At 53.1% G+C, this 27755-nt stretch overlaps 1 protein-coding gene across 10 annotated transcripts in view; it reads right to left on the bottom strand.

Moving 5' to 3' along the window:
• The window catches only part of SYNDIG1 (synapse differentiation inducing 1), a 123947-nt gene that overhangs the window by 53911 nt on the left and 42281 nt on the right, over window positions 1-27755 (bottom strand). For 6 of the 10 annotated variants that reach the window (XM_030558243.1, XM_030558242.1, XM_030558240.1 and 3 more), the window contains one exon: window positions 2728-3048. The exons of 2 other annotated variants lie outside the window; for them this stretch is intronic. In XM_030558243.1, coding sequence (XP_030414103.1) covers window positions 2821-3048 — 228 coding nt within the window. In that variant the 3' untranslated portion in view covers window positions 2728-2820. Of the gene's footprint in view, window positions 1-2727; window positions 3049-27755 lie in introns of those variants that run through there. 2 more of the 10 variants (XM_030558246.1, XM_030558247.1) reach the window with 2 other exon arrangements.

Here is a 27755-nt window from a genome sequence, read left to right as displayed (position 1 = left end):
CTTAGGAAGGAAAATCAAATGTACAACTACAAACTGGGGAATAACTGGCATGGTGGTAGTACTGCTGAAAAGGATCTGAGGGACATAGTGGATCACAAACTGAATACGAGTCAACAATGTGATACAGTGGCAAAAAAAGTTAATATCATTTTGGGGGCATTAACAGGGATATTGTATATAAGACACAGAAGGTAACTGTCCTGCTCTACTCAGCACTGGTGAGGCCTCAGCTGGAGCACTGTGTCCAGTTCTGGGTGCTGCACTTTGAGGAAGATGAGGACAAACTGGAGAGAGTCCAGAGGAGAGCAACAAAAAATGACAAAAGGTTTAGAAAACTTGCCCTGTGAGGAAAGGTAAAAAAACCCCAATGACTGGGTATGTCTAGTCTTGAGAAAAGAAGACTGAGGGCAGAGCTGATAGTGCTCTGCAAAATTGTGAAGGGCTTTTCTAAAGTGGACAGTGATCAATTGTTCTCCATGGCCACTGAATTAGGACAAGACGTAATAGGCTTAATCTGCAGCAAGGGAGATTTAGGTTGGGTATTAGGAACAAATTTCAAGCTGTACGGGTACTAAAGCTCTGGAAAAGGCTTCCTAGGGAGGCTGTAGAATCCCCCTCACTGGAGGTTTTAAAGAACAGGTTGGACAAACACCTGTCAGGGATAGTCTGGGTTTACTCAGTCCTGCTGAAGAGCAGGGGATTGGACTTGATGACTTCTCAAAGTCCCTTCCAGCCCTGCCTTTCTATGGTTCTATGAAGATAAAGGCTGGATAAAACACATAGCGTTCTCTACATAAAAGAACATCACCATATTCCCAATTCAAAAGACTGACTCCAGCGGGGTTCTCCAAGACTGAGGTCTAGATTCATTACAGAAAACCACTGGGGCTTGTTGTAAATTTTCCATCATAACTGAGCTGTTTAAAAAAACAGGATTATTGCCAAAATGTGAGTGTTTTTGCAGAAAAAGATAGGTTTTTGTTAAAAAACAACCCCCCCAAAACAAAAATATTTTGATTTGGATATCCTGCCACAGCACCTCATGGGAGCTGTAGTTTGGTTTCCACATGTTCCTTTCTCCTCTGAGGGACATGCTCCCTGGCCAGACTACATGCCCCATGATGCAACTGTCTGCCCTCGCTGATGTAGACATGATGATGCATTGTGAGAGATGCAGTCTCCAACTAGGACGCCCAAGCACTCAGACTATGGCTCCCATAAGGCACCAAGGCAGCATTTCCAAATTGAATTATTTAGGTTTTTGGTTTAAAAAATGTGCTTCTTGATTTTTTTGCTAAAGAGTTGATTTTCCATGGAAAATTTTGACAAAAATAATTTACCTGTTTTTGTTGAAATGTTCTGGAGGAAAAAAAGCCTATTTTCTGACTAACTAGAGAAATTACGTTTGAAGGAGAAAAACACGAGCGTAGCCTACTAGAATGAGTAGCATTTATTCTGAGTGTTCCATGGCTTTAGTTCAAAAATAAAACACCCACGCTGCTGACCACTTTTTTCCAATTGATTTAAAAGGCAATTTATTTTTGATGAGTTTAATTCTGAAAAATAAAGCACCGAGAAAGTAAACATTTCCCCAACCGAGAATAGCTTTGAAATCAGCAATCCTGAAAAAGATTCAGTTAACTTTCCAGACCAGAGACCAATGCAGTGTATTAGCGCCTAATCCTAAAAGACACCTTGCCAAGAAAATCTGGGCAATTTGGTATTGTTGACTAAGCTCCTGTGATGTGAAGAGATTACATCCAGGCAACAAATGAAACATGTGGTGGCATGGTACACAAAAGAGAGAAGAAGTAAAATGAACAGTGGCTGTAAAGAATAAGCGAAGAACAGATAGCAGATAAATAAAATAAATCAACAGGATGGCAAGAACTGGTCCAGCAACTGGATTCATTCCATCGTTTAACAATATGGGAAGAAACTACAAATCATCTAATATCAGTTGCCGTTACACTGTTAATATCACGTTGAAATAATCCACAATTTCTCCCTAGTTACCGTGGTATTAGTTCTGGGTACCAGCCCCTGAAAGCTATGTCTAAACTACGAGCTAGGGGTGTGATTCCCCTGCTTGTGTACACACACTCACGCCAGCACTCACCCAGTTAGTGTGTATGTAAACAGTAGTGCAGCCGAAAGTGGTGGCGGAGGCATGGCTGAGCTGTGCTGAGCACAGACCTGCCTTGGGCAGGTGCTTGGCATGGCTCAGGCACTCAACTCCATCTCCGCCATCACCACCCAAGCTACCAGGTCTACATTGTTATTTCTGCTCACATTAGCTCAATGAATGCGTGTACACGAGCAGAGGAATCACACCCCAGCTTACAGTGTAGATGCAATCTAAGAAACACTCTCCTCCCTAAATCAAAACTTGTATTTGGAGATGGGTGGCCCTGGATTTTACTGTGGCAGGGTAGCAGTTAGCAAGGCCCCAGCTAGACAGAGATTGCAGAGGCAGAAGTGCCATTTCATGAAGGGTTTTGGGATTTCAAATTCTGACATTTCTGTTCAGAGCAAACCCTCAAAACCTCCACGAAGGAAAAGTCTGGGAAAAAAATCATTAATCAAAATGTTTCATTGTGATTGTGACTTTTCTTTAAATTGTGTGTTCTATTATACAGCACATAATAATAATAATAAAAATAATAATAGTAATAAAAGGAACAATCACTTCAAAACAAAAAATAGGAACATTACATTCCAAAAACATCAAACCGCTTCGACACTATCAGAACTCTTTCCTAATTTTCTTCCAAAAACACCTTCCGGCAAAACTTGGCCCGATTTTGTGAAGTTTCAATTTCAAGAGAATATGGTTCCATTGAAGTTTCTCTGACCTGCTCTAGTGAGAGCTGCTGGACGCACATAACAACAGGGGGCCCTTGCCACAAACAGCTTCTGAATTTCAGACCCAAATAAATTCCTGTTGCTGATTTCTCCACTGCATTGTGCTACATGCATGAGCCGCATCTTATCACAACTCCTATGCTTCAACTGACTGAAAAGCATTCCCCTGGGGGGTACGATGCTCTGAAACAAAACAAACAACAAACATGGGTGAGGACTCCTGCTTTCCTTCCCTGCGTACAAGGCCTTCCTTCCTTTACAATACACACAAGTAGCGGTATTCTATTAGTAGCATTTGTATTGCACAGGGGCGGCTTCAGGCCCCAGCACGCCAAGCGTGTGCTTGGGGCAGCATGCCGTGGGGGGTGCTCTGCCAGCCACTGGGAGGGCGGCAGGTGGCTCTGGGAGACCTTCTGCAGGCGTGCCTGCCGAGGGTCCGCCGGTCCCGCAGCTTTGGTGGAGCATCCGCAGGCATGCCTGAGGAAGGTCCACCGAAGCCGTGGGACCGGCAGACCCTCTGCAGGCACGTCAGTGGGAGGTACACCAAAGCAGTGGGACCACCAACCCGCAGATCGCCCCTCGCGGCGTGCCGCCATGCTTGGGGTGGCGAAATGGCTAGAGTCACCCCTGGTATTGCAATAGGTTTTAGAGGCCCCAGCCAAATTTAGGTTCCATTGTGCTGATACTGGGTAAACCCACAGTGAAAGACAACCTCTTCCTCAAAGAGCTCACAGTCTAGGTAGACAAAGGGTGGGAGGGGAAACTGAGGTACAGAGCCAGGGAGTTTAATGAAGTCCTAGATCTGGTTTAATCCTAAGAATCCATCAATCTCTGGGGTGGCCCCATGGGTGGCCCCCAGGTAGGGTTGAGGCATGTACCCCTGCACCCACTGACGGAGAGTTTGATAGCATGGTGAAGATTTAAATAATACCATGATCAAATGACCTCAGATCTTGACCACAAACTTTACTCTGCCCCTGAAACAAGCATAGCAGTTTTCAAGCCAATCTGACTATCTGACATAAATTTAGAGAGGATTCAACATTCTCCTTTTAACAGAAACCAAGTCACAACCTTAACTGAAGAGCAACCACTGATCGCTCTGTAATTTCCGTTAACACAACAGGACTACAAAGGGGAGCCTGAGAACAGCCTAGGAAGCGGGCCACGAAGTCTGATCCCAAGCTAGATACTCGTTAGCGCTGTGCTGACTGCAGCTGCTTGGGAATTTTCATGGGAATGTATCGTTCCAGTGAGACTTTAGATGGAAAAGGATCTCAGGCCCAGGATGGAATTTCTGGTCGAGAGAGAGACCTTCTCCTGAATCACCAGCTGTTCAGGACACTCACATGGGATCTGGGAAAAGCAGGCTCAAGTCCCTGCTCTGAATTACAGAGACTTGATCCTGGGTCTCCCACATCCCAAGGAATTGTTTGTCCCAACTGGCTATTCTAGGAGGGATGTGTGGCAAGTTGCTAACCCAACACCTCCCTCCTGGCTTGATATGTGTTGCAGCCACTTGCCTCAGTTTCCCCTTCCCCTTCTCTCCGTTTGCCTATTCTGGGCATAGAAGTGTCCTGGCTCTCTGGCCTGACTACTATATAGAGTCCTGCCTCTTCCGGGACCAAGGAATCCTTTGTCAAAGACTTAATGTGTTGTATATAGAAACGAAACCTTCAGCTGGCAGCCACCTCAGTGCAGGCTTACTTCTGCTGCTTCAGCCAGTCCTCCGGTCTAGCCACAGGCTTCTAGGACTGGATCAATGCCATGGCCTCAGGGTTCAGGGCCTGTCAGACTTCTGGCTCAGCTCTCCTTGTCAGTATTTTTTCCAGGCTGCTTCCCAGAGAGAAGGAACCTGCTGGCCTGCAGCTTTAATTAGGCCTGGCCCACCCTCCAGCTGCACCCAGACTGGATATCATGGCATTTGTGGGGTAAACACACCATCACAGGAGGTCTCTCTCTCTCTCTCTATGGTTTTCACAAAAGGTCCTGGGTTTATTCCAATGCAGGACAAAAGCAAACGTCAAACCTGAAATGTTTCACTGAATCTTCACTTTCCAGCTAGTCCTGCAGCTGAGTTTTACAATGCTAGGATTTAGTTCTCGTACACTGATAGTAGTTATCATCCCGATCCGGTAGGCTGTTCTCTGAACTGCAAAGACAAGCCAACAGCAAGTGTTTTAGTGAGACATTTCTGCTCTATTCTTCTGCGGAGGGGATGGTCACTTGGGGGACTTAGGCAGCAGACCCTGACAGAAATTCTGGAAGTGATAATGCTGCTGGACATGGGAAATATATGTGATGCGGAGAGCAGAGATAATATGTATCATGGTGAAGTTTATGTCAGGACCAGAAGGTGTTTCAAGACATGATTTTCTTCTTTATTGCTCCCAACACAGCTGCAAAACCTTACATTAGACTGTAAGCTTCTACCATGCAATCAATGTAAATCACAAACATAAAGCCAGGAAATGTTCCCCGGTGGCACTCTCAGACCTCCATGATCAGCATTATAACATCCTGGAGACCCCATAGTGCCTTCTCTTCATGGCTTCTCTGCAGACCATACAGCGGAGCTAAGAGGAACGGCTGGGAGCACTTTTTCCTTGCTTGGAATATGTCCAGAGCCACAACGCTGAATGCACCAGTTCAGGGTACAGCCACATCTGGTAAACCAAGGATGTACATTGACGGGTAAGAAATCTGTGGCACTTGTTACCACATAGACACTGGAGAGAATGCTGGAGTCAGTCGCTGAGACTAGACTCAGGAGCTTGCAGGGATTGCTTCAACCAGAGCCAACAAATTCATCTGACTGAGGAATAGCCAGTCTCTTCTCTGTGGCTCTTTTGGGTTGGGGTCACCTCTGCGACCAGGGCATAGTGAGATGCTTATGCCAGTAGAAGCCGGGGCCAACACAAGCAGTGGAGAACGGGAAGCAACTGCAAATAAGAGAGACTGCAAATCACCCCTCGAAGAGAGAAACAGCCTGGGGCCCTGTGAGGATTGCAGTGATCGATTCTCTCAGAGAAAGCACCAGAACGTGTGCTGGTGAAATTGCTGCCGAGAAGACTGATCCCTGGGAAGAGATGATGCCTTGCAGGAGTTCCTCATGCAAAATGGGAATCAGCATGCTGGGAAGCTCCAGTTCTGGCTTCAGCTCTGAAGATTCCTGCATTCAGGAAGAGTCAGAGGCTCAAGCAAAGGAATTTTCAGAGGTTTGGGGCCAGATGGACGGCAGGACCAGCATCTCACCAGTGAACACAGCATGCTCGCCTGGATATTAGCAGAAACTCCTTATTCGAGCAGTTAATGGGGCACCACCACCCCTGAGAATGGAAGCTCAGAGACCATGGGCCACATCCTGAGTTCTCCGTGCAAGTGCGACCTGAAGCCAGCCCCAAAGCATGGGGGACTCCTCAGCTGGCATAGAGGGGGCATAGTGGGCTTGCTGCCCTCTACTCCAGTGTAGGGGGCGTGATGGGCATGAGGAGAAGCACGCAGGAGCAGCACAAGGCTGGAGTGTGCATGGCTGAAAAGGGAGATGCTGGAGGAAGAAATCAACAGCACAGAGGGTAACACCTTACAATTCCCCCTGTCATGGGGCATATGCTGGATGTTTGACGCACCATTTGCTCTTCAATCCAACAGAAATCAGTAGGTGAGAATGAATTGTTATTGGGCTCAGTACAGGAGGAACCGGGTGAAATTCTCTGGCCTGTATTCTGGAGGAGGTCAGACTAGATGATTTACTTGTCCCTTCTAGCCTTAATATCTGTGAATCTAGGGGCTCCATTCAGCACCACGGGGATTCTGCCTTGAGCTCGTGGGTGCTTTAACCTCCTCCCCCGCCCAAAGTATCAAGTTGGGAGGAAGTGGAATTAATAAGCATGAAACAGCAATTTGAGGAAGCTTCACTAGATGAGCTGATTCATGAGCAGCTTTTTCTCTGTCTTAAAAGTGCACCAGTAAGGACTCATCACTGGTGAAATAACTGGTGGCATATAATCGCGTGGTAAAAGGCCTTCATCTCGTCGAGGCAATGATAACAGAGTCTGACTAGATGCTTCTTTGGCCACTCTCTGCAGCAAGGGATTAGAGTGGAGTGAATAATGGAGCTTTTGGTTTGACGGCCTGTAGTGAGGCGGCCTGGCTCCCAGACGCCCCAGAGGAGGAAGAGCCCAGCCCGAGGCCAGACTGGGCGGAGCTAAAGAGCTCTGAGCCCGCCCCGCAAAGGGTCAGGCGCCGACCCCGAACTATAAAGGCCGGCCCTCAGACTCAGTCAGGCCCCAGCAGCCGGAGAGATCAGACGTCCCCCAGGGAGCTCGGGACTGGGAAACTCCTGCGACCCAGGGCAGCCGCCGCCTAGAGTGGCCCGAGCTCCCCCGCGCCCGCTTCCTAGAGGAGCCGCCGGAGCTCCCCCGCGCCCGCCGCCCAGAGGAGCCGCCGGAGCTCCCCCGCGCCCGCCGCCCAGAGGAGCCGCCGGAGCTCCCCCGCGCCCGCTGCCCAGAGGAGCTGTCGGAGCTCTTCCGCGCCCGCCACCCAGAGGAGCTGTCGGAGCTCCCCTGCGCCCGCTCCCTAGAAGAGCTACCAGAGCTCCCCCACGCCTGCTCCCCAGAGGAGCCGCCGGAGCTCCCCCGTGCCCGCTAGCTGGAGGAGCCGCCGGAGCTCCCCCGCGCCCGCCGCCCAGAGGAGCCGCCGGAGCTCCCCCGTGCCCACTAGCCGGAGGAGCCGCTGGAGCTCCCCCGCGCCCGCTCCCTAGAGGAGCCGCCGGAGCTCCCCCGCGCCCGCTAGCTGGAGGAGCTGCCGGGGCTCCCCCGCGCCCGCCGCCCAGAGGAGCCGCCGGAGCTCCCCCGCGCCCGCTCCCTAGAAGAGCCGCCGGAGCTCCCACGCGCCCGCCGCCCAGAGGAGCCGCCAGAGCTCCCCCGCGCCCGCCGCCCAGAGGAGCTGTCGGAGCTCCCCCGCGCCCGCTCCCTAGAAGAGCTACCAGAGCTCCCCCACGCCTGCTCCCCGGAGGAGCTGCCGGAGCTCCCCCGTGCCCGCTAGCTGGAGGAGCCGCTGGGGCTCCCCCGTGCCCGCCGCCCAGAGGAGCCGCCGGAGCTCCCCCGCGCCCGCTCCCTAGAAGAGCCGCCGGAGCTCCCCCGTGCCCACGGCCCAGAGGAGCCGCCGGAGCTCCCCCGCGCCCGCTCCCTAGAGGAGCCGCCGGAGCTCCCCCGCGCCCGCTAGCTGGAGGAGCTGCCGGGGCTCCCCCGCGCCCGCCGCCCAGAGGAGCCGCCGGAGCTCCCCCGCGCCCGCTCCCTAGAGGAGCCGCCGGAGCTCCCCCGCGCCCGCCGCCCAGAGAAGCTGTCGGAGCTCCCCCGCGCCCGCTCCCTAGAAGAGCCGCCGGAGCTCCCCCGCGCCCGCCGCCCAGAGGAGCTGTCGGAGCTCCCCCGCGCCCGCCGCCCAGAGGAGCCGCCGGAGCTCCCCCGCGCCCGCTCCCTAGAAGAGCTACCAGAGCTCCCCCACGCCTGCTCCCCGGAGGAGCTGCCGGAGCTCCCCCATGCCCGCTAGCTGGAGGAGCCGCTGGGGCTCCCCCGTGCCCGCCGCCCAGAGGAGCCGCCGGAGCTCCCCCGCGCCCGCTCCCTAGAAGAGCCGCCGGAGCTCCCCCGCGCCCGCTCCCTAGAGGAGCCGCCGGAGCTCCCCCGCGCCCGCTAGCTGGAGGAGCTGCTGGGGCTCCCCCGCGCCCGCCGCCCAGAGGAGCCGCCGGAGCTCCCCCGCGCCCGCTCCCTAGAGGAGCCGCCGGAGCTCCCCCGCGCCCGCCGCCCAGAGGAGCCGCCGGAGCTCCCCCGCGCCCGCTGCCCAGAGGAGCTGTCGGAGCTCTTCCGCGCCCGCCACCCAGAGGAGCTGTCAGAGCTCCCCTGCGCCCGCTCCCTAGAAGAGCTACCAGAGCTCCCCCACGCCTGCTCCCCAGAGGAGCCGCCGGAGCTCCCCCGTGCCCGCTAGCTGGAGGAGCCGCCGGAGCTCCCCCGCGCCCGCCGCCCAGAGGAGCCGCCGGAGCTCCCCCGCGCCCGCCGCCCAGAGGAGCCGCCGGAGCTCCCCCGCGCCCGCTGCCCAGAGGAGCTGCCGGAGCTCCCCCGCGCCCGCTGCCCAGAGGAGCTGTCGGAGCTCCCCTGCGCCCGCTCCCTAGAAGAGCTACCAGAGCTCCCCCACGCCTGCTCCCCGGAGGAGCCGCCGGAGCTCCCCCGTGCCCGCTAGCTGGAGGAGCCGCCGGAGCTCCCCCGCGCCCGCCGCCCAGAGGAGCCGCCGGAGCTCCCCCGTGCCCACTAGCCGGAGGAGCCGCTGGAGCTCCCCCGCGCCCGCTCCCTAGAGGAGCCGCCGGAGCTCCCCCGCGCCCGCTAGCTGGAGGAGCTGCCGGGGCTCCCCCGCGCCCGCCGCCCAGAGGAGCCGCCGGAGCTCCCCCGCGCCCGCCGCCCAGAGAAGCTGTCGGAGCTCCCCCGCGCCCGCTCCCTAGAAGAGCCGCCGGAGCTCCCCCGCGCCCGCCGCCCAGAGGAGCTGTCGGAGCTCCCCCGCGCCCGCTCCCTAGAAGAGCTACCAGAGCTCCCCCACGCCTGCTCCCCGGAGGAGCTGCCGGAGCTCCCCCATGCCCGCTAGCTGGAGGAGCCGCTGGGGCTCCCCCGTGCCCGCCGCCCAGAGGAGCCGCCGGAGCTCCCCCGCGCCCGCTCCCTAGAAGAGCCGCCGGAGCTCCCCCGTGCCCACGGCCCAGAGGAGCCGCCGGAGCTCCCCCGCGCCCGCTCCCTAGAGGAGCCGCCGGAGCTCCCCCGCGCCCACGGCCCAGAGGAGCCACCGGAGCTCCCCCGCGCCCGCTGCCCAGAGGAGCTGTCGGAGCTCCCCCGCGCCCGCCGCCCAGAGGAGCCGCCGGAGCTCCCCCGCGCCCGCTGCCCAGAGGAGCTGTCGGAGCTCTTCCGCGCCCGCCACCCAGAGGAGCTGTCGGAGCTCCCCTGCGCCCGCTCCCTAGAAGAGCTACCAGAGCTCCCCCACGCCTGCTCCCCAGAGGAGCCGCCGGAGCTCCCCCGTGCCCGCTAGCTGGAGGAGCCGCCGGAGCTCCCCCGCGCCCGCCGCCCAGAGGAGCCGCCGGAGCTCCCCCGCGCCCGCCGCCCAGAGGAGCCGCCGGAGCTCCCCTGCGCCCGCTCCCTAGAAGAGCTACCAGAGCTCCCCCACGCCTGCTCCCCGGAGGAGCCGCCGGAGCTCCCCCGTGCCCGCTAGCTGGAGGAGCCGCCGGAGCTCCCCCGCGCCCGCCGCCCAGAGGAGCCGCCGGAGCTCCCCCGTGCCCACTAGCCGGAGGAGCCGCTGGAGCTACCCTGGGCCAACTGTCCGGACGAGTTGCCGGACCTACCACCCAGCCCCGGCTGTGACGAACCCATGCACCTGGACCCTGTGGAGGATGACCCCAGGATCCAGGTAGGCCCCGAGGGGGAGTCGGGAAGTAGCCCGGGGGCAGCCGACCCTAGTCTGGCTGCAGCATACCCAGAGCCAATGTCAGTGTGTTGCGGCCAGGATCCCCACTGACACAGCAGCAGGTTGCCTGCCGCTGTTAGGGCCCCAGGATGGGACGCAGAAGAGTGGGCGGGCCTACGTCCCCCCTGCCATCCCACTCACGGGTGGCAGTCTCCCCCTTGCCCCAACGCTCAGGCCCAGGAGCCTGGGCTTACCTTACTGAACTGTTTGCTCAGCTCCTGCCTGAGGGTCTGAGCCCCTGAACTGTTGTTTGTAGCCCCGCCCTGACCGAGGGCCTGGGCCTAATAGACTGAACTGGTTGCTGAGCCCCTGTCGGAGGGTCGGAGCCCTTAGCTGTCGTTGTTGCCCCAGGTAGTGAGGCGGCCTGGCTCCCAGCCGCCCCAGAGAGGGGTAAACCCCAACAGCGGACGTCTACACGGCCAAACTGAAAAATCCAAAACAATGTGGTTTGGCTGAACTGAAACTGACTTTTCGCAGGTTTTCTTGCTGAAACAAAGAGATGAAACATTTCATTTGACTTGAAATACATTTTTTGTTTTTTGGTTATTCTCCGTTTCCCTCCCCGCCTTCCACTTTTCTTAATTTGCCTTAAAAAAAAAAAAGTCAGTTAAATTTCTAAACAAATCACTGTTCTGAAATTACAATTTGAAATGCTTCATTTCAAAATGGCCAAAACAAAGCACTTTACCCTTTTTCCCCCCTTGGCTGAACTCATCGATTCACACATTGTTACAGTTCCACCCAAACTGCATTTTTTGGGCAAATTTACTGTTTGCCAGAAAAAATCTCCATGGCCCTATTCTAGTAGGGATGTCACCGATCTCATTACCTGCGGGAAGGGTCCTTTCAGGGAGTCCTCGGCATTGCCATGTCAGATAGCTAAGCTGGAGTGTCGCTGTAACCCCTGACAAGTGGGCGCTGCAGGACTGTCACCCTTCAGAAGTGACATGAGGCATGTGAGGGAGTGCCTAGGAGTTCCAACCAGGGAGCAAGGGACCACTACGCTAGGTGCTGTACAAACACAGAAGATGACAGCCACTGCCCCAAAGGGCAGCACTGGAATACGACTATGACCTAACGTTAAATTTCAGTAACCCCGAGAGGCCCCGATGAGATCAGGGCCTCACTGTGCCAGACACTCTGCAAATACCCAGCAAGAGACAGCCCCTGCCCTGAGCATTCACTCTGTCATTTTCCAGATCACTTTGGCTGCCTCCAAGCTCAAGTGTCAGCATGAGACACTTTGGGCATTTGCAGCTCCTGGGGAGCGGGGCACCTCTAGACAAGAGGCCAGTCAAGCCCAGGGCGGATGCGTGCTGTGAATTGGAGGGGGGGGTCAAAGGGATGGGGGGGGAATTGTTGGGGGTGCAGTGCCAATGGCTGGGAAGGGGGAGTCCTGGGGGGTTCCTACCTGCTCCCCAGCCCAATGTGGGACATTGTGGGAGCTGCTCAAGCCCCTCTACATCCTACTGGCGCTTCCCTGGCCATCCACGTGGGCCTGAGTTTATGTGGGGGTACAGCCCCCATAATATTTCCACTGCAGGGGTCCTTGCCCCTTTCCCCTCCCCACCTGAGCTGAGCACCTGGAAAGAGAGGCTTCCACACTTGTGGCTTAAGAAGGCACAAAAAAGATGGGAAGAGAGGAAAATTGGCTCCATGGAAATACTGACTCACATCACTCATTCCATCCCAAACACACCAGGCGACTTTCAGCCTGATCCCAGCCCCTGGACATCAGTGGGTTCCTTCCACTGACTTCAGCGGACTTCAGCTCCATCCCACAGTGAAGGGCAGAAATGGTCACAGAATTGTTTAATATTGATAATCCTTGAAGTGAGAGAGAAGATCCTGTCTGTCTCTACTATGTCTTTATTATTCTACACAGCGCTGCAGCGGCAGACAAACTGACAAGATGAACTGATCGGTCTTTCTCATCTCTAATGGCTCTGATTTTATGAAGCAGAAAAGAGGAGATGAAATGAAGACACAAGACATGACGTCATGGGTTTGTTTCCTTTTGCTGGAATTAGTAATCAATGGAATTATACTGCACCATGTATCATAAACCAGAAATCTTCAACTTGCTTTTCTCGAAATACATTTCCCACCCTCTGCCACTAAATCAATCCAGTAACAAAAATGAACGGGCAGTTTCTTGCACACACAAACTAAGAGTTTGCAATCCGAAGGAGTAGCACACTTCATGCATTACAAAACAGGACTATTTCAGCATATGTCACTCTAAGTGGAAACTGAGGCCATGGCTACACTGGCGCTTTACAGCGCTGCAACTTTCTCACTCGGGTGTGAAAAAAACACCCCCGAGCGCTGCAAGATACAGCGCTGTAAAGCGCCAGTGTAAACAGTGCCGCAGCGCTCGGAGCACGGCTCCCAGCGCTGCAAGCTAATCCCCATGAGGAGGTGGAGTACCTGCAGCGCTGGGAGCTAATCCCCATGAGGAGGTGGAGTACCTGCAGCGCTGGGAGCTAATCCCCATGAGGAGGTGGAGTACCTGCAGCGCTGGGAGCTAATCCCCATGAGGAGGTAGAGTACCTGCAGCGCTGGGAGCTAATCCCCATGAGGAGGTGGAGTACCTGCAGCGCTGGGAGCTAATCCCCATGAGGAGGTGGAGTACCTGCAGCGCTGGGAGCTAATCCCCATGAGGAGGTGGAGTACCTGCAGCGCTGGGAGCTAATCCCCAGGAGGAGGTGGAGTACCTGCAGCGCTGGGACCACACTCACACTTCACAGCGCTGCAACTTTCTCACTCAGGGATGTGAAAAACACCCCCCAGCGCTGCAAGATACAGCGCTGTAAAGCGCCAGTGTAAACAGTGCCGCAGCGCTCGGAGCGCGGCTCCCAGCGCTGGGAGCTAATCCCCATGAGGAGGTGGAGTACCTGCAGCGCTGGGAGCTAATCCCCATGAGGAGGTGGAGTACCTGCAGCGCTGGGAGCTAATCCCCATGAGGAGGTGGAGTACCTGCAGCGCTGGGAGCTAATCCCCATGAGGAGGTGGAGTACCTGCAGCGCTGGGAGCTAATCCCCATGAGGAGGTGGAGTACCTGCAGCGCTGGGACCACACTCACACTTCACAGCGCTGCAACTTTCTCACTCAGGGATGTGAAAAACACCCCCCAGCGCTGCAAGATACAGCGCTGTAAAGCGCCAGTGTAAACAGTGCCGCAGCGCTCGGAGCGTGGCTCCCAGCGCTGGGAGCTAATCCCCATGAGGAGGTGGAGTACCTGCAGCGCTGGGAGCTAATCCCCATGAGGAGGTGGAGTACCTGCAGCGCTGGGAGCTAATCCCCATGAGGAGGTGGAGTACCTGCAGCGCTGGGAGCTAATCCCCATGAGGAGGTGGAGTACCTGCAGCGCTGGGACCACACTCACACTTCACAGCGCTGCCGCGGCAGCGCTTTGAAGTTTCGAGTGTAGCCATACCCTGAAACGCCTTCCGACAATCTTCAGCAGCATTTTCCTCTGGGTGTTCAGTGTAAATCTCCTGTCTCTGGCTCGAACACACAGAGTTCTATTACCTGAGTGAAAGGATCAGATCAATCAGCTCCGAGGTAGTAGCAGAGACTCAGAAACTTTTCGCTGTGGTCTAGCTGCTAGCAGCAAACAAATAACCTCGCTAGGGGAATGGGCTTCAGTCAGCATGTACTGTGCCTTGCTTTCTTTCATGGTTCGAAGAACTCGCAATTGCAAATTAGTATTTCCCAGTTCAGGGGCAGGGCTGGCTCTAGCCATTTTGCCGTCCCAAGCATGGTGGCACGCTGTGGGGGGGTGCTCTGCCGCTTGCCGGTCCAGCGGCTCCGGTGGACCTCCCACAGGCATGCCTGCGGATGCTCCACCGGAGCCGGGGGACCAGCGGACCCTCCGCAGGGACGCCTGCGGGAGGTCCACCAGAGCTGCCTGCTGCCCTCCCGGCAACCAGCAGAGCACCCCCTGCGGCATGCCGCCCCAAGCACACGCTTGGCGTGCTGGGGCCTGGAGCCGGCCCTGTTCAGGGGTAAGCGTGGCTGAATCTGTCTTTTTGTTCTGTGCCCGTGCAGCAGAGGAGTCCTCCCATGACTAGGGCTCTTAGGGGCTACTGCAGTGCTAATAATCATCATCATAAATCAGTCTCAGCCTGGGCAGTGTTCATTCTCATTGCCATAAAAACATTACCATCCCCATCACACGTAATGTGGTGTATTGAAAGCTGTGTTAAATGATATGCTGTGACTTTACGCTTTAAGAGGTTTCCTGGTCCTGCTGACAGGCTAAGGGGCTCTGTAGGGATGCCCCTTATCTGGGTCTTCAATAGTCCATCTGCAGACAGGCAGCCTCATGTAAGGAGGGCTGAGCTGCGGCTCTCTGGCTCAGGGAACAGCCTGCTTTGTCTCTGTACAGGGCTGTTGTGTGTTAGCATCTGTGTTCGGTCACAGCCTGGCCAGGAGAGTCCTGCTGCTGAATTTCTCACTCTCTGGCTGGATGCCCTGAACAGAACACCAAAAGGTCACGAGCCTCCCCTTTTCAGTCAAAATGGAGACAATCCATTTTTTCCATACATGGCCACTTTTTAAAAACTTCTTCTTCCACCTGGATCACCTGGTGCCAATGGGGACCCTTCAAATGGGATTCCAGCCCTGTCTCAAGTCATTTTCTTGTGAAGTCTCCAGAACCAAGTCAGCTGGAATGGCAAGTGTGAGTGGCAAATTCAGTATCTCGCTACACATTTTGGCAGCATTTTTTCTCTGATTGTTCAGGGTAATAATGGCCTTTGTCAGTTCAGCTGCAAGAATGGAACCTGGGATCTCTGGGTTTAAAAACACAGACTTCTGTGGCTTGACCTAAAAGACTTTTAACTTCCAAGGCCCAGCAGACTCAAACTCTTTGCATAGTGCAGCCAGTAGCCAAAAGGCCAGGACGAGCTACAACAATCCTGCTGTTTTAGTCACTCCAATGATTTTAACTGAATAAGAACAATACTCAAGGACACAAAATAACATGAATCCAGCTCATGTAGCGCACCGGTGGTGAATGGGTATAAAATAATATATGGAGCTATACCGATCTCACAGAGCTGGAAGGGACCCTGAAAGGTCATCGAGTCCTGCCACCTGCCCAGAGGATTCAGGGGGCCTGGGGCAAAGTGGGGGAGCTGCAGCACTTGTACTCACCCAGCGGCGGTCCGGGTCTTCAGCAGCATTTCGGGGGTGGGGGCCTTAAGTCTCTCCACATCTTCGGCAGCACTGAAGGGCCCCCTGCTGCTGAAATGCCGCCAAAGACCCAGAGCAACTGAAAGGGACCAGGGCTTGCAGGGTCCATGTGTGGCCCGGGGCAAATTGCTCCACTTGCCCCCGCCAGGCAGCCCTGCCCCTGCCTTCACTAGCAGGACCAAGTACTCATTTTGGCCAGATCCCTAAGTGGCCCCCCTCAAGGGTTGAACTCACAACCTTGGGCTTAGCAGGCCAATGCTCTAACCACTGAGCTATGGGTTGTAACATGCCCACCAATAGCTCCTGCTTTTAGATCTGGAGGCCGCTGTCTCCAATGGGAGTTAAGCACCTAAATCACCTGCTTTTGCCTGACGAATACGAGTGCTTGCTTCGAAAGAGCTGGGCGGTAACTCAAACCTGTGGCAATTCCACCGCATACCAGCTCTAAGGAGAGAAGCAAAGTGGCCTGCTCAGACAGTCTGAGTTCTGCTGGGGAATGACACCGGGAAGGCAGGGAAACCCCACACGCACACCAGAACAGGGAGAGAGGCAGGTCTGGGATGCAGCTGAGGAACTGGGAGCCTAGAGTGCACGTCTTGGCTGGAGCAGAGAGGGGGATACGGGTGCAGTTGCCTGAACTGTGACAACCTCAACAGAATATGGAGGATAAATGATCTTAGTTCTTCTGTGATGAAGAAATCAGACTCTGTTCTTCTCCGGGCGTATGTCTTTGGATGTAGCTCATGTAACAAAACTGTCTCACCTTATACAGTGAAGGCTCCATTTTGCAAAAAGAAAGCTCCTCACACCTGCTGTGTAATGTAAAGAGTGATCCAATTAATGGATGTCTTCAGCAGAAAGGCCTTAACGCTGACCTTTCCGCAGTCTGCAGTCGGCGGGGGTATTTTTCTTCCATTCTAACAGCAACTAGAGCTCTGTATCAAAGACCAGGCCATGATTCTTAGATATGCAGCACGTGTCTCCGCACATCTTGCGACGACTGCTTTGTGCTGGATTGTTTGGTTGGTTTGGCGTCTTTTGTTTTCGTTTGGATACAGCCATGTGGACTGATCACTGGGGACAATTCAGACACCCCTTTCAAACCGTTGACAAAGAACTTCTCAAGCAGGAGTTGATTCTAGCAGTCTTAAATTACAAAGGATGTCGGCCAGATACTGCTCACTCCCAGCTGGACTGGCTGCTTCCACCATTCACAAAGGTTTTCATGGTGGGTCTTTGGCCAAGTTGTGAAATGTCTAACTGTACATGCACAGCTGCATGGTTTAGATTGTAAAAGACTTGGGCACTATTAGATTGTAAGCTTTTGGGGGCAAGGACAGTCTTTTTATTCTGTGTCTGTATGGAGTGCTGGGCCATGACGGGGGCAACCAGGCATTACGTTCATATATAATGAATAAAATTCCCACTGCCAAAGTGGGTCCCTCAGAGGTTCCCATTGAGCTCAGTAAAAGCTGCAGGGGGCTCGATGCTTCCAAAACCCAGTCTACTTAATCAGGTGCTTAAATATGGATTTAGAAGCCAGGCTTTAGCCTCCTGTGTCTTGCAAATCTCAGCCACAGCTCTGAGCTAGCAGCTGACTGAGGTCCTGCGTGAGCTGTGGCTGACTGAAAGCCCTACAACTGAAATGCAGACGAGAGCCCTTAGAAATAGTCAGAGATGACTGAGCTTTTATCTCCATGACCTGGATCATTTACTGGGCCACAGCAGGAATAGCGAAGATGCACAGCTTTACTGACCAATCAGCTCGGGAGCCAAACCTGCTAGGATGTCAAGGAAACCATGCGTTTTCCTGAATCAGTGCCTTAGCCTCAGGTCTCTGAGCAGCCATCAGATGGTAATTACTTTTAGCCACTACCAGCCTTGGTCAGTGATCTAGAGATTAAATTTCCCATAGTCTATTACCAGTCTCCTGAGTCATCTAATTCCACCACTCAATTCATTTGTGTTTTAGGCAACTGAAATCTGTGCAGTCAAAGGTGAAAGATTAGTCCATTAACTAATATTATTGCATTGTTCCCAAAGATAAGGGCTGTTTCTAATCAAAATAGCCCTTTCGCTAGATTCAGCCTCCTCTCATCTCTCAGAGGTACGTCCAGCACTAAAATGCACCTACTGATACACATGATGCTAATGTATTCTCGGTAATAAAACTAATGGAATATTTTATGTACACTGGAGAAAAGCGCTATCGACCTTTTTCTGCACCTTCCCCCTCCTGCCACATCATCCCTATTCTCACCTGCCAGCAGTGTTACAATCTTCCCAGTTTCCAGACTGCTCTGAGATGAGCGACAAGCGACATTTTACACACGGCCTTCTCGAACTGGAGAAATCTTAAAGGTTCCGGTGTGATTCCAGCGGGAGGAGACTGACTGCCTCTGAACAGCTAGGGACACAAGGGCTTAATTCTCATGTGCACTAAAAGTGCCAGTCGTGGAAGGTTGGGCTGATGGCTGAGGCATCAGCCTGGAACTTCAGAGGCCAGCTCAGATCCCTGCTCTGCTCCAGGCCTGCTGAGTGACCTCAGGCCAGCCATGTAGGGCTGGATCCACAAAGGGGCTAATACGTTTAGCTGCCACCTTAGGTGCCCAAGTTCACCAGTTGGGTGCCACTGAGAGCCTCAAACCCCTTGTTTAGCTGGCACCCAAATTCCCACCAGTGGGGATGCCCAAGTCCCGGCAGGCATCTCACAGTATCATTGCCCTGCCTGTGGGGCCCAGTCCAGCAGATGCTGTCCAAAGCAAGCCGACCAGATGGGCCTCATGCCAAAGGAGGGGGTGGATTGGGCAGAGGGTGGCCCTACCATACCCAATAGCCCATGGGTCAGGGCACTCACCCAGGAGAGCGGGGGACTCCAGTTCCTGCTCCAAGCCAGATCAAATAGGGATTTGAATCCCACATCTGAGCAGAGTGCCCCGGCCATGGGGCTGCAGGCTATCATGGAGGGACATCTCTCTCCCACTGGTTTTTCATAAGGAAGGTCAACCTAGGTTAGGTGCCTACTTCCAGGGCCTGGTTTACAGCTGGAACTCCTCACCAGTGCCTGCAGACTCCAAGGGTGTCTGTAGTGAGGTGCTTACCCCGTTCCTGCCCTGAAGGGCTTAAAACAGCCCTGGGAGAGGGCTGTGGCAGGGAAAGCAGCATCCAGGCTGATTGGGGAAGCAGCCACAGCTGGGCCACGCCCCAATCAGGTCTCAGCTAGCCCTATATAAGAGGCTGGGAGCCAGGAGCTCAGCAGTCTCTCTCTGTGTTCAGGGAGAGAAGGGCCTGGCTGCAGTGAGGGTAACCAGGTACCTGGAGTGGAGCAGGGCTGGGGAAAGGCTGGGGAGCTCCAGCCTAGGAAAGCCCCAGGCTGCAGGCCTGGTAAGGCCTATTAGATACTGGGTTGTAGGGGCAGCCCATGGGTAGCCAGAGGCAGCAGGTCCGAACCCCTTTGCCTGTGATGAGTGGCTGATACTGTAGTCTGTCCCAATGGACGGGGGCTAGATGGAGCCTGGGCAGTTGCCACGTCTGAGGAGAAGTGGGGCTAGTGGGTGGGGGTTCCCTTGGGAGGGGGAGACCCAGAGCTGTGGGGGATTACACATGCCAGATAACAGGGCACCGGGTCTGGGAGTGATATGGAGGCCAAGCGGTAGCAGGACACCGGCCTGCAGAGGGCACTCCAAGGGTTGGAGAGCTAATTCCTGGAGATGACCAGCAGGAGGCACCGCCGGGTGAGTCTGTGCTTGATTAGTGTCCTATGGGGTGGCACAGGCAATATGGTTGGGGCTGCGCCTGGGCAGCCCATGTCAGGAATTCCCTGATCACAGCTCTGGGTGGCAGGCGCTGGCGGGGAGTGCCGGGTCGCAAGGGATTTACTGGGAGGTGGGAGTGGCTGCTGAGCTGGGGAGGGGAGCAGTCCTGATTCGGGGGTGGGTGGGGGTGGAGTGGAAGTCCAGCACAAAGTGATTGATTGGAGGGACAAGTGTGCCTAGCCCCAGTCCATTTGTTTGTGGTGGCATTGAAGGGGTAGTACCAGTTGTGGGTAGAAAGTTCAGCCACTGGCAGACTGATCTTTGAGCCTCATCAGTGGGGGGTTATTAACTAGCAGCAGACTGGGAGGAGGGGACTGAGCAGTTTATTTTAGCTAGACTGGTACAGGACTGCAGAAATGGCCCCCAGGAAACTTTTACTGCAAACATTCAGGCACCTACAGATTGGGTGGCAGCTGAGCTGGGCTTTGGGAGCCCCAGTGGGGGCTGATTCTGGGATTTGGGTCCCTGATTTCTTTTGAGAATCTAGCCCTAAATCCTTGGATTCCAGCACTCGCACCCAACCCTGCTCCGCCATAAACTCTGGGTATGACCATGAGCAAGTCACGTCTCTCCCCGTGCCTCAGCTCCCCACGTGTACAGTAACAGCACTGCCCTACCTCTGGCTGACCAGGCGGGTGACAACTTCTACTGGACCACAGGAGGCTCAGCTGTTACGGTGATGAGGGCCCCAGAACGAGCTGAGAGGGCAGGCGTTTGGGACCTGTTTTCCACTCAAATGAGAACAAGACACCACTGTTTGAAAGACGCCCCTTTCCAAAGCACCAGTGACTGAGCAGCATGAACTCCAAGATCCAGGCTTGTGCTTCTCAGCTATTGAAAATCCCACCCATCATACGGGCGATACTACATGTCTCATCAAGCAGAGACAAATGAAATGGCTGGTAAGTGAAATTTGTGGTAGGCTTAAAGCACCCAAGGGGGATAGGCTGGTGGGTAAGGCAGTGAACTGGGATTCAGATCTACAGTCAGTTCTTAACTCTGCCATAAGCTTCCTGAGCCAGCCGAAGCAAATCACTCACTCTCTCTGCCCTGTAATCCCTCCCAACACCCCCTTTGTCTGTTTAGGATGTAGCTCTGTTGGGCAAGGACCATCTGTCATTGGATATAGCGCCTACCGCAATGGGGTACCGGATCTTGGCTGATGCCACAGAGTGTTATCAATGTCTGGGAGCACAAAGGGAATTACAACCATTTAATTTTTATGATGTTTGTTAGCACTGGCACTGACATCCTCTACCATGCAGCCTCCTAAATGTGTCAGAAGCTCAGTGCTCAGGATGGAAGCAAGAACAGGTCATATTAAGGATATTCTAAAACCCACGTTCTCCCTCGGTGTTGGAACAACGCGTTCCTTCACTGATTTACATTGTGACATAACCTTTAATATATGCCACCACAGCAGCACCGGTTGAAATTGTATTTGTTTTTATGGTCTCAGAGCATAAAGCATTCATAGATCAATCTCCAGGCTGAACCAGCTCCTGCCACACTCGTGTGGTTGTAAAAGACTCCTCTCTCTCTTTGAACATTTCTAGCTGGTTTCTTTTCTGGGCCACAGCTTTCTCATAATTAAACAATGACGCATAATAAACTGAACTGTGATGAGAATATTCCTTGCAAGCTACCTTTCCAATTATTTAAAAATCAGCGTCAGGACCAAGACAATCAAGTGGTTCATTAACCTAATCTCCTCTGCTGAGCCTTGGTTCCTGACTTGGGAACCCAACCACAAGATCAAGGGGGAAGGAAGGGGGCCTTCTCCAAGGTATTGCTAAGGTCTCCTGACCCACAGCCCATTTTAGCCAATAGATACCACAGGGCAAAATTACCGTAAAGGCAGCTCTTCCATCACACACTCACCACCCCTGCTGAATTCTAGTCTATGTTCAGACTCCTTTCAAAGGATGATGGTTTTGTAACCCCAAATGAGCTAGATCATCTGGAAGTCTGCAGCATGGCTGGGAATTAACCCCAGATCTCCTGCATCCCAGGCTAGTGCCTTAATTACCAAACCATTCTTCCTCTCCAGACCCCAGCCAGTCCCCTTATGCTGGGATAGATTTCCAGCCAGATCATTCCTCCCAGTAGCTTTGCTGAGAACAGCTGTCATGTTATTTAATGTTGGCACTGGCTGCCATCATTCCATATTCACTGCCACCCTCCGCCCACCCAATTGTCATCTGTGTGATCAGAGCGATGATGAGAGAACCAAAGGACCAATGAGACAACCAATGAAAAACCAAATGCTTTCTGCAAACACACTCTGGATGCTAAATTTCAGCCTGGGTGCCTTTCAATAACAACCCATACATACTTGATTGCCATGCATTCATCCCAGCACCACCAAATTCATTAACAAAGGATCGATCTGTATTCCGGCAAGCACGTCCTGCTCCGCCGGTTTGCTACACCCAGAGACATGCAGACACACTCAAACTCAACTTAATACGCAGGCACCATGTGAAATTATCACTGTCATGACAGCCATGTCTGTCTGTTCGTGCAGCCAACTGAGTCCCTCGTGAACATCCACATGTGTGAGCCACCTTGCTGGAGGGAAAACATTTCTTCAGTGAAATCTGTATGTGTATAATCTGGCCTTCATTCCTCCTTGGTAAGGGAATGATTGTTAAGGAATCGTCTACCCGATCTGCTTTCAAGCACTTCTGCGGCGCACACTGGATGCTTTGTTGTGGAGTCTCGTTTGTTTGCCTTAAGGCGCAGCAGATTATATGAGAATGTTGAGAGGAGATTAGCCAGGGATGCCAACCCACTGTAGCAAGCTGTCTTGTCTATACTCCGAGTCTATGACCGGCATGAACGGTTGGGTGTGTTGTGCTTCTGGAGGAGTGTCAGTCAAATGGGATGTCTGACCAGTGACCACCTGAGAACAGGGATGTTGGCAGGATCGGTGTTCTGGGCAACCACCACCTGTTGCAGGAATTGGCTGTGGAATTCTCTCCGTGTCCTCTGGCTCTGCAGTGCTGCTGGTAGGCAGAACACCACAGATGTCCCACTTCTTACGAACCTCCTCAGAGCAAACTTGCATGGGCAATTTACTCCAGTCAAGTCCTAGAGTCATAGACTGCCAGGCCAGAAGGGAGCAGCAGATCATCTAGTCAGACCTCCAGTATACCATAGGCCATCGGCACCACCCAGCACCCGACAAACCAAAATCAGACCAAAGTATCACAGCCCACAGGAGATGTGCCACTGGCAGAGAACAGGCAGGACTCAGGTTCACCAGTGCCTGAGGCTCCCGCAATGGCAGGGCAATAATTGAGACACACCCAAATAATCCTGGCAAGTGACCCACTCTCCGTGCCGCAGGGGAAGGCAAATCCCCCAACGTCACTGCCACAGGGGAAGGATTGCTCTGCCTCATGGTCGAGTTCATTTCCTGTGGCTTATTTTCACATCTGCTGCTCTAGTATCACACTCGGGCCTGAAGAGTCCTGGGGCCGTGCAGCTGATCAATCCCCACATTTCAGAGAGTCTTCCAGTGGGCAGAATCCTATTGATCTGGGGGAGAACAAGGTGGCCAGACAAGCTGGATTTCCACTACATGCTCAGGGATTAGCTGATCGCCATATTTGGGGTCGGGAGGGAATTTTCCTCCAGGGCAGATTGGTAGAGGCCCTGGAGGTTTTTCGCCTTCCCCTGCAGCGTGGGGCACGGGTCGCTTGCTGGTGGATTCTCTGCAGCTTGAGGTCTTCAAACCACAATTTGAGGACTTCAATAACTCGGACATAGGTTAGGGGTTTGTTATAGAAGTGGATGGGTAGGGTTTTGTGGCCTGCTTTGTGCAGGGGGTCAGACTAGATGATTACATTGGTCCCTTCTGACCCTAGAATCTATGAATCTACTTTGAGTGAGAGGAAAATCCCGTGCACAGAATAGAGCTCTGCAGCCAGACCCAACCCAAGGGTCAGAGTGTCCAGTCAGGTGGGAAAACACTGGGTTGGCTCTGTCTCCTCTTCCTGCGCACGGGATTGGTGCCGGGAGAGGGCCGGAAGCCCAGCACCTGCCAGCCACTACTACTTCTCTGTGCGGTGCGTGTCGTGGAGTGAGTGTGCCATGCAGCAGCCGCGACTCTCGCTCCGCAGCAGGCACAGAGTAGCAGCGGCTGGTGGCTGGCAGGAGCTGTGCATGCAGCTCCCACCATTCCAACCCCGCAGCAGGAGGAGGAGAGCCGACCCTGGGGGCAGCAGGCAGTATTCAGGTTCAGCAAGAAGGCTCCGGGGCAGGTCAGAAACTGACTCAATGCTCTCAGGCCAGGTGGGCTTGGGCCCCAGTCGAGCTCAGGATCCACTGCACTGGGATCCATACATCCAGCACAGTAAGAGACAGCCCCTATGCCAAACAGCTCACAGTCTAAATAAACTAGGCAGACAAAGGGTGGGAGAAAGGAAAACCACCGTCATGCAGAGGAGCACAAGGTGCTGGAAGATTGTACACGTGAGCCTACAGCTTCAGAAACAAATTGCATGATGCACTTGAGAAACAAGATGTGAATTAGAGTGTCACGTAACAGCCGAAGGCCGAGCCAGGAGAGCACCTCAATGGCGTCACTCCCCAAGCTCTGAGCGCAAGCCTGATGCTCTCTCAAGCTGGAGACACTCTGCAGGCAGAGCTGGTCGAGCTGCCTCGACTTGAGGTAGCCTCAGCCAAGCTGTTCCCCTGCTTATTCTGCCCGTGGGAGCCGATCAGATCGGAGTTCTCAGTCGCAGCCCACAGGATCAGGCCCTGTACAAAACAATGCTGGGGGAGCCACTGGGGCACAGGGTACTTGGGTGTGGGGCTTTCTCGGTCTTTCCTGCTGGATCAATTCCGCTGTGTTCAATAGACATTAGGCCAGAGACAGAAGGATTTTATAGCCCAGTGGGTAGTGCACTCGCCTGGGAAGAAAGGAGAGCCACATTCAGGACCCTGCTCTCTAGCCAGAGCAGGAATCAAACATGAGTCTTCCATAGCCTGGATGAGAGTCCAACCACTAGGCGAAAGCCTATAAGGGCACCTCTGGCACCCTGGTTTTGTATGAGAAAAGGCTTCGGTGCCAGACTCCAGGCTGTGAATCCTGAATGGAAGGAAGTGTCTCGGATTTAGCTACCCTAGTCACTTAAGAGGTGGGGCTTAGGCCACACCTCTCTCCTTGGCATTTCCTATTGGCTAGCTTAGGCAGCTCCCCGCTTGAAATGCTGGCTTTTGTGGGTCTCACGGCACCTCTCTCCCCGCAAGCATTGTCCAGGGAGCCTGGACGCATAACTCAGAGTAGTGGCTTCCATTTGGTGGCGGGGCACCTAAACGTTCGGTGTTGCTACGCTGTGTCTGAGTCCCCTTTGTGGATCTGGCCCTCAGCCACACTGGAGAGAGCCCCACCTGGGAGGATGTGAATAATTCAGTATTCTGGACAGGAAATAAGGCTTGCAGCTATACTTTGGATGAAGATGTTAAAGGGAGATATTAAACAGCTACCAAATCACTGAATGAGTTTGGGGCCCGGGAAAAAAACAGTATGGGATTGTGTAATTAAAGCCTATCCTACCACATACACAGAAGGGGACAAATACACAGAAAGGGGCCAAATTAAGGTTACATGGGCAACCTTAATACTGGCATTTCCTAACTGCTGAGTGCTCGACTTGGCAACCTTAAGCACATACACGTGCAATGCGTGGCAAATGCTGAGGTTAGTACTCAAGCAAACTGTTACTGAAGTCAATGAACCAAATCCTCAGATGGTGTAAATTGGTGCAACTCCACTGAAGTGGCAATTTATACCAGCTGAGGATCTGGCCCATTGGGAGCGTCCCTGAGTGATTTTGAGTATGGACGTCAAGATTTAGGCCAATGTAAATACAGAAATAATATGAATGAAATAGAAGCAATATTAACGAACTATTAATATTTAACCAGTTTAAAAGGAACCAAGATATCATTGTGTCTTTTGCATGGAGCCTGGAAAGCCTTGACAGGAGGGGTTTCTAAATCACAACACTGCAAGTACCAATTCTCCTGGGGAAGTGGGGTCTGAGGCAGAACGGATGGAAGTGCAGCCTTGGACTGCTGGACCTGGAGACCTGCACAAAGCTGAACTGTGAAGATTTCTGCCATGGACCTTCCTGTCTTTGAATAGCACCTTTCTCACAAGAGCTTTGTGTGAGGAGACTGAAGAAATGCTTCTAATTTTGACTCGATCCCAGAACAAAGGGGTTTGTCGCAGTCATTCTTTTGCAAAGCTGTTTAAAGCTTAAGCCTTCTAAAATATTGCTTTGTTGCAAGGACAAAGAAAAGGCTCCTTTTTGGAGTTCTCAGGAGGGACACTTCAAAGCGCCTACTCTTGCTCTTTTTCTGACGCTATCACACTATTTTACTGGAACATGAATTTAATGCTTACATAAGATGTCAGACTGAAAGGATGGAGAGGATAAAGCATCCACAGAATAGATACTGCACAGGCAATGGCAACACAGGCCTCTCCTCGCTGTCCCAGTGTGGCACTTAACCTTGAGCTGAAACGTTGGTTTGCATTTTCAAAGCGATGAGGGAGTTTGGGGACCCAACCTGAGACCCCCACAAAGGGGCCATATTTTCAGAGGGCGGGTGCTCAGCTCTTCGTGAAAGCCATTCCCCTTTTTAAGGTGTTTCAATTTGTGTAACTAAAAATAGAGACACTGAAAAGTCACAAATCACTTTTGAAAATTTAAGCCAACACTCCCACGTCCCTAGTCTCATCCCCTTTTCTGCATGGGACAGAACCAGAGCTGTTCCTATGATGGTATTTGTTGCAAACAAGTCGTCTGATGAATTTAGCCTTTTGTTTGCTGCACACGAGTATTTGCAGAATTGTCCAGGAACACAAATCTCAGCAAGCCTGGTTGCAAACTACCTGCCTTGACTCTGCCTTCAATTGTTTACTTATATGTCAGGTGTGATATGTCACATGACGTGATCGGACAGTGAAGTCTAAAGGATAGAGCACTGGACTGGGACTCAGTTGACCTGGGTTCTAGTCCTGGCTTTGCCACTGGCCTGCTGGGTGGCTGTGGACAAGCCACTTCAGCATCCTGTGCCTCAGTCTTCCTGTCTGTAAAATGGGGCCAGAAGAGGGGGTTCAGGAAAGATTTCTTTCAGCAGGGGGGTCCCCATCGAGTATGGGTTGTAGCTATTTGATGATACCCTGTATGGATTCCAGTATGGGATGGCAGGTGCAACTAGGGGTGCGTGGTTCTCTTGGGGTATTTGGGTTGCCCGTTCCACAATGCACTCTCCCCTTCCACAGACCCGGACCCACCAACTCAAGGCAGCACCAGACGCTGCCAGAACAACAGATCCAAACCCTGCAGACAGATCTCCGCCTGCTGAAATGATCAATGCCTCCCACAACACACCTTTCAAGATCCATGGATCCTACAGAAGCCTGTCACAACCTGTGCTGTACCTCATCCAGTGCACTAAATGCCCCAATAATGACTCTGTGGGGGAAACCAGACAATCACTGCACTCGCCAATGAACTCACACAGGAAAGTGATAAAAGACAAAACCACCACATCACCGACGTGTGAACGCTCTTCACAAAGCGATCGCTCTATGTCTGACCTATCAGTCCTCATCCTCAAAGGAAACCTGCATGATGCTTTCAAGAGACGGGCCTGGGAGCTTAAATTCATAACCTTACTAGCCATTAAAAATCACAGTTTTCATAAAGACACTGGATTTATTGCTTATTACAACAATCTGCAACCCACTAACCTCCCTTTTTTGACCTATGACTAGGATTGTCTCAGGCCACTTCACCTAGAATGGATCCTTAGAATTTGCGAGACACAAGACGGGTGAGGTAACATCCTGCAATCTGTGTTAACGATGTATGCTAAACAATCTGTTCCATCTGGGATTTAACGTGATACTTGGAGTACCTTTCCCAGACTTGAAGCAGAGCGCTGTGTAACTCAAACAGTGTCTCTCTCACCTACAGAAGCTGGTCCAATAAGAGATATTACCCTCCCGCGCGCGCACACACACACACACACACACAAATCGCCACCCCAAAAGACTCAAAGTTTTTCTAAAATGGTTTTTCTTCAGAATAATTTAGGGAAAACATTCTCCGAATTTTTAATTCACAAAACCTAAAATCTCTCAATGACCATTCAGACCATTTTTCTTTTCTTGGTGGTGGGGGGAACAACTTTTAAAAATACATTTTACATTTAAAAAGGGAGTTTAATAATACTAACATTTCACAATATATTTAAATTAAAAAACCAACTGTTGACCCTCTCCCCACAAATGCTTGTCATCCTGCCCTAGAGGTAATACACAACACACTGTACCTTCCTTTCTGACAATCAAGC

Source organism: Gopherus evgoodei, chromosome 3 (genome assembly GCF_007399415.2).
Source record: "Gopherus evgoodei ecotype Sinaloan lineage chromosome 3, rGopEvg1_v1.p, whole genome shotgun sequence".
NCBI lineage: Eukaryota > Metazoa > Chordata > Testudines > Testudinidae > Gopherus > Gopherus evgoodei.
The sequence above is the reverse complement of the archived record's forward strand: the minus strand, read 5'-3'. Positions and strand labels throughout refer to the sequence as shown.